The 13464-nt window shown below is 31.8% G+C and overlaps 1 protein-coding gene across 1 annotated transcript; it reads left to right on the forward strand.

The window, feature by feature from the left end:
• LOC110102141 (copper-transporting ATPase PAA1, chloroplastic) lies at nucleotides 1-7196 on the forward strand. Its single transcript, XM_020830324.2, has 5 exons — nucleotides 1-541; nucleotides 617-670; nucleotides 982-1135; nucleotides 6340-6381; nucleotides 7009-7196. The coding sequence occupies exons 1-4, from the start codon at nucleotides 146-148 to the stop codon at nucleotides 6369-6371; spliced, it is 636 nt and encodes a 211-aa protein (XP_020685983.1). The 5' UTR covers nucleotides 1-145; the 3' UTR covers nucleotides 6372-6381; nucleotides 7009-7196.
• Nucleotides 7197-13464: the final 6268 nt, after the last annotated feature.

The following is a 13464-nucleotide window of genomic DNA, read 5'->3' on the forward strand; positions in this document are numbered from 1 at the left end:
CCAATTCCCCACCTACTACCTCTTCTGGAAGAACCCGACTTCAACTTGTGTTGTCCGCCATCCTGTTCCTCTCTTCCTGTGAAGAGAAGCATCTGAAGGGGAGAGGAGAACAAGAAAGAACTTCGAATCCTGTACTCTTCTTACGATGCCCCTACTTACTACCTCCGGAACCCTAAATCTTTTCCCGAGCTCGCGCCCTGTCCAATTATCCGTGGGCAGGGCTTCCGCCGCGTCGAAGGCCTCCTCCTTCGCCGGTTCCTTCCACCACAGAGTATCGGATTCTATCTCGGTCTCCTTCTCTCGAAGCTTTCCATGGTATTCATCTCTCATAATGCCTTCGCCCCGCTTGTTGGCGAGTATTTCGAGCTCCGCAGCTTTATCCGGCTCTGGCGGCGGCGGTAGGGATGGACTTGCCGGAGGCTCCGGCGGTGGAGGAGGTGATGGTGGATCAAGTGGCCAGGTGGCGGCGACGGGATCACTCGTAGGGGAGACGGAAGAGGATCCTGCTCTAGAATCGGATGTTATATTTCTTAGTGTTGGAGTAAGTCATAATTACTTGGGTTTCTTGTAGAAAAATAATTTATTTGCTTTGTTTACGATTTGTTTTAATGCTTAGGGAATGACATGTGGAGGGTGTGCTGCGAGTGTGAAGCGCATCTTGGAAAGTCAAGTAAGAGATTTGTTTCGCCTTTTTAGGGGATTGTAGAATGGTGGGAGATAAGCATTTAGTTATGCCACTTTTATTTGCATTTTCTAATTTAGCTTGGATTGTAATCTTTCTTCGTCTTGATCTAACTTGATTTATAGTTTCTATTCTGATCGATTTAGTATATTCATAATACATTGCATTAGCTATAAATGATAATATAACTACCTATTATATTTCGTAATTTACTGACTATGGTGGAAAGTTGATTGTTTTTCTTTGTTATTGTTGTTCTTATGTTGGCTCTGAGATATGACACGTAGGTTTCCTTGCAGCCTCAGGTGGCTTCAGCTACTGTATACCTTGAGAAAGAGATTGCGGTTGTTTCGACTGTACCTGAAGCTAAGGATTCAGAAAACTGGCAGCAGCTGCTGGGGGAGAAACTTGCAAACCACTTAACGGCTTGTGGATTCAAGTCTGAGTTTCAAGGTAAATTGTAGCAGAGTATAATGAATGTTGATGTTTTCCCTGCCTGACCATTTTTTATTTGTAATATGTGACATTCACTTCTATATTTTTCCATTCAGGACAGCCTGATCTTATACTTTTGATGGCACTTCTTTGCGCATTAAGTTTTTAGGGGTCATTTGGGATCATTTTTGTTCTTACTTTTACTTTTAATTTTATTTTGTTTATATATTGAATTATATAAAACATGCTTGATATTTTAAATATATGTTGTTTTCACTTTTATGAATATTGAATAAGTTGATTTATATGTTTCTTTAACACATTTATTGAATATTAAATTATTTTATGTTTCTTTAACACATTTGTCTAATTTTAAATGTGAAGCACCGGTTACATCGTGTTGATAGAAGTTATCCAAAATCTACTGCATGGAAACATTTCTTCAACACTTATTTTCTACAGGAGAATTTGTTATTATATTTGAATGTATGCATTGCTTTTCATTATAGGTTTGAATTCTTCTCATTCTCTACATATAATAAGGGAAAAAGTGAAACTAAGTAGTGATGATACTTATCAGATGTTTTGAAGTAAAATAATCCTTAGCGATGTTATTTTCAATTTGCTCCCTTAATGATATTTTTACATCAAGTTTCTTCACTAATTGTTACCTTTGTCATGCATACCTCGCCAATGAAGTTTGTCTTCTGCTAATCCTTAATATTTGCTACTCCCATTAGGTTTTAATAGAAACAATTTTCAGTCTATCCTTTCTCACTATACATTCTTCGTAGATCCATATAGCATAATTGGCCTCAGTGTAGCTTTTATGAAATTCATCTTTAAATCAATGTGTATCGCTTGAAAATCCATGATAAAATCAAGTACCATAGAACTGTCAAGTAACAAGAATGTTCATCTTGTTGTTAAGGTGTATTTTCAGATATATGATATATTTTGGAAGCATTTATATATTAAGACACATATAAATGAACTAACTCTTCAAGGAAAAACTACTTAATTGAGGATCAATATTGAGTCCATTTTTTATTGCTTTTGGAGCTGCTTATAAATGATATTCAAAATGAGATGCCTTATAATTTGTTCTATGTAAATGACATAGTTTTAATTGCTGAGATATGTTAAAATCAGTGAAAAGTTTGTGCATTGAAGAAAATGATTAGAAGATAAAAGGCCTGATATATAATTTTAGTGCATGTAACATTAAAAATTGTCAAGTATTATTAAAAGATGGAAATAATACCTAAGTATGATAGCTTTAAATATCTTGGAGTTGTTCTATAGGCAAATGGGGATATAGATGTGGATATTACTTCTAGAGATAAGTCTGTGTTTAAAATAATATCATGTAGGTGATGCATCTTGGATTTAAAAACAGCAAGTAGGCAATAAGAAAAATGCAGCAATCCAAAAATTTGGGCTGGATTTTTATTATCTCTTCAATAAGAAAGAAATATACAATTGATCTACTATTCTAGAGGCAATCCAAAAATTTGGGCTGAATTTTGATTATCTCCCACAAACCCTAGCCATCGATAGGAAGCTCTCCAAAATAAATATACATAAAACATAAATTATCTCCTCCCTTAGCCTAGACAAAACATTCTTTTAAATAGACATAACACACAATAACACAAATAAAACATTCCTAAATAGCATAAACATAATTTAGGAAATATTCCTAAACAATTAAATCTTTTCTAAAAATCATAAACATAATTAGGAAACCTTCCTAAACAGCTCCCCTTGATTTCTCCTCCTTCCATAATGCATGACAACCTTCTTAAACAGCATAAACATAATTTAAGAAACATTCCTAAACAATTAAAATTTTCCTTAACACTATAAACATAATTAGGAAACCTTCCTAAATAGCTCTCCTTGATTTCTCCTCCTTCCATAATCCATTACAGCGCTCTTGGGCCCCACAAAGCTGGCCGAACCCTTCCCTTGTCTCACTTTTTTATTCCATCTAGCTCCCTTATGTTGTAACAATACTCCCTCCAAAAAAAATGCACATTTTTCCCTAGGTGGAAGGATGAGAATTGTCTCCCATCTTCCTTTATCTGGGCTAACTCCATCAGCTCCTTCAACCCCCTCAGTCTTATTAATAGGAGGTCCACTCGTATGTCAGGTTTAAGGTGCTTAATAAAATTTTCCTCCAACACTGTCTCTGATACTCCCCTCAACCACCCCGATAGCAACTCATATCTCTCCCTATATTTCATGATGATCCCGTCCTGAGTCAAAGCAAGGAATTGCTCGTATATGTCTCCTTCATGAATGGTTTGGAAACATTCTAACAAGCAATCCTTAAACTCCTCCCACGAATGGATCTGATATCTAGCTTCCCTCCATTGGAACTAGGCGAGGGCTTTCCCTTCCAGACATAGTCCTTCTCCTCTCTCAACACATTCACTGTGAAATTCCTCTCCACGCAGTTGGCTCTCTTCTTTGTTTTTTTTTATCGTGTTCTTAATAAAAATCAGCCATTATTCCCCCTAAATCTATTATTTTTGGCTTTTTTTCTGTGGATTTCCTGCTGTTGTTTGTTGTTTTTGTATCCAAGACGCATCAGTCTGGTGTTAACATTAGAGGTCTATTTAGTTAGGAAATACATCTCATTAGTCATAATATTCTTTATTGAGAAATTAAATAAACAAAACCATATTCGAAGTTTTATGTTGTTATGTTGGAGACAATTGTCTTTTATTTATTGAGTTTGTACTGTATTTCGATTATCAAGCTTTGAAAAATTGAGTTCCCAAATGTTGTTGGGATACAGACAGATTTAAGTGTGTTGCGTTTTTTTAGGAATATTCTTTTATCCTTAAATGTTATATTGGAGTTGAGAATAAGCCTATTGATTTTTTAAGTAGAATTTTCATTGTTTAACTTAAAACATAGATTAAGGTGATTAGTTTTGATTATATAAAAAAAGAGTATGCCACTTGTAAAGATTAAAGTGCTTTGAGAGATTTGTTATGTTGCTTCATAAAAGATCATGGACCTAGGCGGAATTTGATACTATTTATGGCTGAATTCACACAAACTCATATGTGAATATGTATACTAGTACAAAATTTTGACATTTTTGGAGGTTTTTAACCTAGAAAGTCTATAGATCTTGCCCCATATATTAGAAATTCTGAAAAATTATAATATTAATTTAATTTTCAATGTGTCTACTTTTTAGTTATTTCATGAGATTCTTATCAATTATTTGGATTCTTCTTTCTTTTGACGTCCTCGTGAATCCACACCTAGTCCTCTGCCAGCTAATTCCATATAGTTTGTTTTAGAGTCTATTCTAGATGATGATATTATATATAATATTGATTATGAATTTCTAAAATACCTTGTTCTCTAGAGAAATGGACTTTGTTTGTGATGACTCATTGATTACTTTGTAGGAAGCAAAAAATTGTCTTCATTTGCTCGATGAACATCCATCGAAGTCATTTGTTGAAGTCAGACAAATTTTATGGGAATCTACATGTTATTCTTTTTGAAAATATTAGATCAAGTAATAATATGTGCAAGTTTATAATTAGAATATGCCTGCAATGTTGGACTTGAGAAAGGATGTATTTGTTTTCTAATGATATGGTAATCCATATGGTTTGAAATAAGTTTGATTTAGTTTGGTTATTTGATGCCTTAACTATAAATTGATGTTTTGAGGCATATAATTTGACAAAGTTGATTGAATAATTTTTTTTCTTCTTGATTTTAATTTTGTATGTGCATGTTAGGCGTGTAACTTTTCAAGCATAGTACAGGTGCAACTGTCTAATTTCGAGAGAATTCGATCCTTATATCGATATGTTGCCTAAATTTATTTATTTATTAATTTATTTCTTTGATTTGATTTCTTCTACATAATTTATATTAGCTTTCTAGTGCTCTTTTTTTTTTCAAATTTGGCACAACCAAAATTCTATTTGTGGTGATTAAATTAAAATTGCTTGTAGATTTTGGGTAGTTCGAATTTCTCATTAGTTTCTTCAAATTTATTCAATCATAACATCATTGTTTTTAGTTCTATTTCACATATTTATTATTTGTATTTAAAAAGTAAGTTGACTTATTTTGTGGTTTACGACCTGCAAATACTAAGTTCCCCTGCTGAAATTGGTTACATCACATCATTTTAGTTAAAATGTTAAATTAGGAAACCTCAACTCAAGTCATCCTGCATAAATTTCCATTATTAAAATTGCTTGTTTGCCTCATTTTGAAATTATTTAGGCTATTAATTAGCTAGTTCTGTATTTCATTCCATCACCTGTACATGTATTTTATTTTATTGCACCATTCATTGAAATATACGTGATTTACTGATTATACTAATGGAGTTGATGTACAAGTAAAAGTTAGGCAAAGAATGATATTGTTTAGCTAGATTTTAAATTGTGCATTGGGTTTAGATATTTTCATTCATGAGGTGAAAGCGAAAACCTTAGAATTAACAAACTATGCAAAGTAAAAAAAATATTTAACTGGCATCAAAGTATGAAGTGAGAAGTACTATATTAACTGTCTAACCTATTAGCATATTAAGAAGTAATATATTAGCATCCTAACATGATAAGAAATAATAAACTGTGCAAAGTAACAACTAGCATATTAATATCCTAACATCAAATCATGAAGTAAGAAGTGTTATACAAACATCAAAGCAAGATAAGATACCGAAGTAAAAACTAATAACATAACAAGTCAAAATAAGTTTAACGTAAAAGCATCTCTCCCCACTCTTTGTAGAGGAAGGAAACTTGGCAAGGAGGCAATGGAGGCGGCGGTGGCAGCTTGGAAGGAAGCGCCGACATGCCTAAGGAGCGAAGAAGGGAGTGCATGGGAGAGGAGAGGCGTTTGGATATACCATGATGTCGAGAGAACCGTGTGTGCATGAGGTGTGAGGGATAAAATGGGTTCATAGAAGGGTTTGATTAATTATAGTATGATCCATTGTTTGATGATTTATAGTTGATAAAGTATGATGTTTACTCTGGCTGTATCATCAATAACACTCCCCATAGTTCTTTCGTAATTACTTAGTACCCTCATAGTTTTCAAGATTCTGTTTGAAAGATTTGATAGTCATATGCTACTTTAATTCCTATACTCTAATTACTTTCCAAATCTAAATATGTATCTTTTGGACCTTAGAGCTCTAACTTTGTGATTTCCATTGGCAGGTCAAGGACAAGCAATTGAGAAAGAACTTTGAATCTATCCTGGTAAGAAAATTGGCCCTTTTTCTGTATTCTGCGATCATTTTTTTAGTAGTTCTACATATATTGGGAAGGGTTCCGTCAGTTCGTAATCTGTTACACGAAGAAACTCGATAGTATGCGCTTCTCTATCTATCATTTATGGCAATAAAGATGTAATAGAATGTACTAAAATTCTTTCATTTAAAGGTCGTAACCTTTTATAGTATGGAGAGCAGGGTTGCAACTGAGCCGAGCTGAACTTCAGCATGTTCAAGCTCAGGCTCGTTTGTAAAGATCATGTTTGAGCTCGGCTCAATAATATTCAAGCTTATTTTATGCCTATTCGAGCTCGAGCTTATATAAAATTCCTCTGTTCGAGCTTAGCTCGAGTTCATATTTGAGCTCGGTTCATTTAGGCTTATCAAGCATATTAATGAACGGCTTATTAACAAGCTCGAGCCTATTAACAAAATAAATTTTTTTGTTTTACAAACGGGCCTCTTGTCAACCTGCCTGCCCAGCTCTGGCTTACCGAACCGTCTGCCTTCCCATCTCTAGCTTATCAAGCATAATATATGAACCATCTTTTTAAATGTATCAATCTATCCTGACTGTTGAAACATCTAACCTTATACTTTTCTATTGATGCAGGATAATTATGGCCGTCTGATGCCTCTTCCATTTAACTTATAACATGCATCTTTCTATTTAATTTGAACATGCTTTATTTATTTTATAATTTATAATAAGGATACTTTTCTTTTGTATTAATCATGTCCTATTTTAGATATGTCTATCAAGTCATTGGTCTATATAAAAGGTTCTAATATCATGTTGAAGCATTGATGTTGATTCTTATTGAATTGGATATTGATTTTCTCTAATATCTAATTCTCTTTCTCTATCTCTTATCTTTCTCCTCTATCATTCTTTTTATTCTGTTCTTCCCTCCAATTTATTTTCATTCTTCCCTTTTTTTTCAACTTTCATAATTTTGTTATCGCAATTCCTTCTCATACATGATTCATAACCCTTTGCATAATGCATTTCTTTGCTCAACTAAAATCTTCAAATGTGTATGTTGCCACGCTCATCCTCCATAGCTAGCAAATGATGTGTTTCTCTTGCCATCGCATCCCCTTGCTGCATGAGAGATTATTACATGCGGAGTTCGGACATAGAGAACCATTCGGTTTTGTGATTGTGAACTGTAAAAGCGTAGCAGTGAACAACAAAACCGCAGTGATGAATAATAACTGAGCTTTTACGGTTCACAGTCATAAAACCGAGCGGTTCTCTATGCTCGGACTCTGTATGTATTATTCTCTCCTTGCTGCCATCATGGCAGTTTTAATTATTTTAAAAGTAATTTGTAATTAAAAGTATGAGATAAAATATATAAAATGGCTATATTTAAAAAATTAAAATTAAAGTAATCAGAAATATATCAAAATTAAATAATTTCTAAGGGTAGCCTCTTGATTCAAAGGCTCTGTTTAGAGGAAAACTGGATGAAATATAGCGAAATCCAAACAATTATGACTTCATAATTAACGAATTGGGACTGATTTAAGCGTTTAGATTTTCATTCTTTCTTTCTTTTACCCCAATTGATGCAAAATGGGCAAAATAAATATGAAATCATTTTAATGTTGAAAGAACGAGTTGGGCTATTTATGCCCAATTCCACATGTCATAATAGATTGAATGTGGGATTCGTTTGAATATTTGCAAATTTGCTAATGTATTTGTTTGGCTATATTAAATAAAAAAAAACTCTATTTCCTTGCAAAAAGTCAAATTATTAAATCTTGAAAATAATAAATTTAATCTTTTGATTATATAAATTTCTTTTTCCCATTATGTCCTATTAAAGAGTCAAATTCTTATTCAAATTTAATAAAAAAATTTATTTCTAATAATTTATAACCAAAAAATTATGTCTATCTATACCAATCTTAATATAGGTTTGATCTAATATATCTATTCTCTTAATTGGTCATAAAAAATAAAGATTATTATGTGCAGACACCGGACAACATCCGTAGACCATTCAGAACGTGTCACATAACTTTTTTGCTCAGTGTACCGCTATATATCAGGTGATGTGGTGCATTTTGATTGTTCTCATGACCGTTTGGTGTCCACACAGAATAATCTTTCCATCAAAAGATTGATATTTTATGTGGCCACATCATTTCGTTTCGTATTATGTCTCTAAGTATAAAGTCACTCATCAATCTGAGTATTCTCATCTCTACAACATTTACTATAATATTCCTTTTTATGTTACCATAGTTTTGAACAATAGACTCATTCGCCCCTTAAAAAAAATAAAAAACTTTAAATAGATTTTCAGATAAGCACATCTGAATACATATAATTCTTATTTTTTTCTAGTTTAAGCCATCTATGAAACAACAACAAAAAAATAAAAATCTATAAATACATAAAATTAAAAATTTCAAAATTCTTTCAAAAGAAATAAAGCATTACTCAACTGGAAAAAAAAAACACCCAAATGTCAATAGGAATTAAATGAAACAGATCGTCAAGTATGCCAATCTTATAAACAAAACAAAAAAATAAGTACAGACTAATTTTCTGCTAAAGATAATTGCATTGAAAGGTGAACAGAGCTGACAGCCATTAAAATATGGCTCGCCATAATGAATGGCTGATGCATCATCAAAGCTGAAGGTTTAGTACATCCACCATAATTTCCAAATGTACTATCTTCATGTATGTTGCTTGCAACCAATAGTCCAATGTAATTTATGAATCATAAATATTTCTTTGAAGTTGCATGCAGCACCATAAAATCTCTCAAAGAAAAGTAAATAAGCTTGCATAGAGAAATTTTGCTCATTTAAAGTAATAGAACATCCTATCAACATATTCAAATAGAGATGTGTTAGTAAATATGATTTTGAATTGATTTGGTCATGACTTAAGAGGGATTTGAAAGTATTTGAGTCAAATGAAGAGAGATTTTATGGTGTCTCAAATGAAGCCTAATATTTCTCCTTTTAAAAAGAAATCTAACGTACCGAGCCGTTGTACTGTGTAGTACCAAGCATTATCAAGCCGCGCTACCGAGCAAGGGGTGACATCGCTCATTCTGATTGATTTCCGGAAAACATTCAACATCCACACAGAATAATTAATCGTCAAAATAAGAGTATCACGTGATTTAGGATGTTATAATAGTCATTTACATCATATAATGAACAGTTAGGCATTATTATAATTATTTACATAGCACAACATTATTTTTGACAAAGAGAAAATAAATACCAATATAAGTTGGCTTGTTCAAATATTAAATGTAGATAATTTGACATAAAGTCATATGTTTGATCATAAATTATATTATTTTTTAGTCAATCTACAGATTTTTTTTGTTTTTACAGATCTTATTATTATTACTTATTAAGTTTCATTTCAACATCTTTATTATTTGTTTACTTTTCGGACTATAATCATTATTTTTATTTTATCATTATTTTTGACAACTTTTAATAAATTATTATGCTAAAAAGTGGCTTTCTACATTAACTTTTAAAGTATCGATTTTATAAAAACTTACAAATGCCCAAAACGGACCCTTAGACTTAGGCTTCGTTTGGGACGGCTTTTTTATTGCTTTCTAAAACGGAGTTTTAGTACAAAAATAAAAAAATTTGTACTAAAACTCTGTTTTAGAAAGCAGTAAAAAAGCCGTCTCAAACGATTTTAAAAGTGCTTATTAATACTTGAAAGTAATTTTAAATTGTTTGTTTAGGAGTTCTACTTTTAAGATTTTATTATAAAAGACATAATTCGCTTCCGAAACTCCTTTTGTGACCGAAGAAGCAGATACGAAAAGAATTTTGTAACCGCCGAAAAAATGATGTTTATTAAAAAGGAATTATTGTTAAGCTTGGATTCCAAACAGTAAATACTAATTGATTTCGGCGTATTCAAACGGAAACGGAGAAAAAAAAAGCCTAATCAAACTAGGCCTTAGTGTGAGACAATTATCTTACTGCTTTGTAAAATTGTTATAGGTAAAGTAGTTTTTTAAAGTTGTAGAAAGTAGCTTTCTAATACAATTTTTTTTTTTTGAAAGAAATGAAAAAACAAAGGCTAAATTGAAATTATAATTGTAGTTTGTAAAGCAAGGCTGTAAGAAAGCTATCCCAAATGAAGTCTTGGTCCAATTAGTCAAATTTCAAATTGTTCATATTCAAATTTTGTGTAATAATATCCATTATTTAAAAATTTAATAATAATAATAATAATAAATTTAGCATTATATAGCCACATTTTAATAATAGAAAATAGATTCATAATTTGAACTTTTTTAAAAAAATTTAATTCACTAAAAAATAATTCAACCTAAAACTTTAATCTAGACTTAAAATGACCTAAGTTATTCAACCTAGATAAAATATATCATGGAACATAAGATTTATCATTAAAAAAATTTAATCAGATATAATTTAATCAAATAAAAACTCTTTCACTCGTATACAAAACTATTAATCACAAGTAGTTAACGCTCGTCATATGATGGCCTACAGAGTGATTTATAGGCTTGTCATAGAAGTTTCGGCAGTAAGATGAATGCATTTTTGCCAATTAAGATTCGTACATTATGTTTTGGCAAAGAGAAAATAATAGCCCAATCATAAGTTGGCTTGTTCAAATAGGGAAATTAGACATAATATATTGAACATAATTGTCGGGTATGTTTATTGAATCATAAGATATATTAATTTTTTAGTTAACCTATTATTTATGCTTAAATTATATTTGGAATTAGTTTGGTGTTGTGTAAACTGCAGAGCTTACATAAGTAAATCCATTTATAAAAGATAAGAATATATAGCATAGAATCACATAACTTAGAGGCCACAATCAATAGAATACAATAAATGAAAAATAAAGAAAACAATTAGCAGAGACAAATAGAGACTTGGATTAGGCACACAACAGATTATGAAATCTGGATTACCAAAGACCGGGAACAGACTAAGATGAGGGAAGGGGCCATCAAGTTGAGGATAGCAAAAACCACTCCAAACCGAGATGGCAACCAAAAAATGAGCCCACCAAGGTTGTCCAACTCACCTCGTGGCCATCCAGCGCAGACATCAAAATCTAGCTCTCATCATCACTCCATACCGTTCAATCAGCAAAACTTCTAAAATAGGGATGTTAATAGTGATCGAGATTCCAGAAAAGTCAAAACACTTTCCAAAATAAGAAAAGTCCAATTTCTTCTTGGATTTCCGTTACCGTTGCCTCATATAAATATCGAGCGCTAGCTCGTTTCCCAAGTTGCTATCAATTACTAATTATATGGTGGCCTCAAGTTATCACTACGCTACATGTCAATACATCGTCATACCTAATCGTTCTATTAGAGGACTAGCCGGTCTCACATTCCACGCTATTCAGAACATAACATGTGTCACTCTAACCACGCTCTCAGCCCAAAACATATCTAGGAAGTGAGTAATTCTGCCACATTAGCGCTCGGTGATGGCGATATCTAGGTAAGGTTTATGAAGCAGTATAACTCTAGTATATGTATAGAAGCTTTAGACACACAATTAGGCATTGAACTAAACAAGGTTTTGTGAAGGTTGAAGGTACTTGACAGTATAAGAGACGCACAACAAAAAATTTGAACACACTTATTCCATCTCCATATACACTCCTTCGAACATAAGACAGTCCATCTCAAGCTTCTACTCACGCATTATTCCCACCCACTTGAGACGCAAGTATTATTTGATATTAGACAATAACATTATACACACCCGCACCCACCAATCTTATTAAATACCTATGTACAAAATCATCCTAAAATTAACATGGAGAATCAAGTTATATATACAATTATACGCTACAATTACTGGCTAGAACATGAGGAGAAACAATCACTTCACATCTCATAAAGAAACAAAAATCTAAGTAAACACACCTCAAACATCCAATTTTGTAGATAACTGGGAGTCAGCATAGGTGAGAGATATCGAGGCAAGAAACACAAAGCTCGCTAGACAAATTCCGTGTTCCCCCTACCTATCAATCTTACAGTTCCAACTGATCCAAAAAGGATTCCGTATACATTAATAGAACTGGTAAGGGATTTGATACATACAAACAATGGCCACTAAGACATACCACCAAAACAGAATCAGGATAGAAAGGCGGACACAAAGGAGTAAACCGAGATGATCACATATCGAGCATACGAGAATGCACATTAAAATATTTAATATTATGGAGCTTAAGAATGAACCTAATAGTATACATTGCAACACTAACGAAAAAAGAGATGAGTCATGGATACTCTAATATAATTTATCCAAGAAAAAATCTTTATATGATTGCTAGAGATAAATAAATTTTCCTCACACATATTACCTTCTTAACATGTTCATTATTGCGGGAATCAATCTGTTTATACTATATGGTGGATTAAGTATCTACTTATTGCTTAGCATAAACTGAGAGTTATACCTACCATCAAATTTTCTGCAACTATGTCATACTTTTCTCACTATAATCACGATAATTCTATCAGGTTTTTAGAGAATCACAATTGAAAATGGCAGCTAAGGAATTTCGTATAAAACATTAGTCGGAAATTAATGAATGGATATTCATAACCACCAGTCATCTACTATTTTAAATGTATGTACTATATTAACAATCTTCAATCAATTTCTTTGTTGTTTAAACCTTATCTATTTAAATAATAATCATATTTATTAATTAAAGAGATGTCTTTTTTAAATAAATTAAATATATTGATTTTTATGATAGTTCAGAAGATTAAATGATTATACATATAAATATAAAATTTTAACGACATTCACTATAATAAAACTTTATAGATATTTTATGTCATGTGTATAATGTATTAAACTAACCACTTTATTAAAACTTATACCATCTATCAATATCTATTAACTAAAATTTTTTAATAATTGATAATATATAATATATATTTCTATATATATAATAAAGATTAATTTATCTGAATTTATATACATTTAACAATGACTATATTTATTTATAGGGACCTTATATAATAACTGAAAATATTAT

The sequence above is a fragment of the Dendrobium catenatum genome, unplaced genomic scaffold (assembly GCF_001605985.2).
Source record: "Dendrobium catenatum unplaced genomic scaffold, ASM160598v2 fragScaff_scaffold_211, whole genome shotgun sequence".
In the NCBI taxonomy this organism is placed as follows: domain Eukaryota; kingdom Viridiplantae; phylum Streptophyta; class Magnoliopsida; order Asparagales; family Orchidaceae; genus Dendrobium; species Dendrobium catenatum.

Coding starts and splice junctions, on each gene's coding strand:
- LOC110102141 (XM_020830324.2), top strand. CDS start 146: ATGCCCCTACTTACTACCTCCGGAACCCTAAATCTTTTCCCGAGCTCG. Junction 542..616: donor TTATATTTCTTAGTGTTGGA/GTAAGTCATAAT, acceptor TTTAATGCTTAG/GGAATGACATGTGGAGGGTG. Junction 671..981: donor AGCGCATCTTGGAAAGTCAA/GTAAGAGATTTG, acceptor GTTTCCTTGCAG/CCTCAGGTGGCTTCAGCTAC.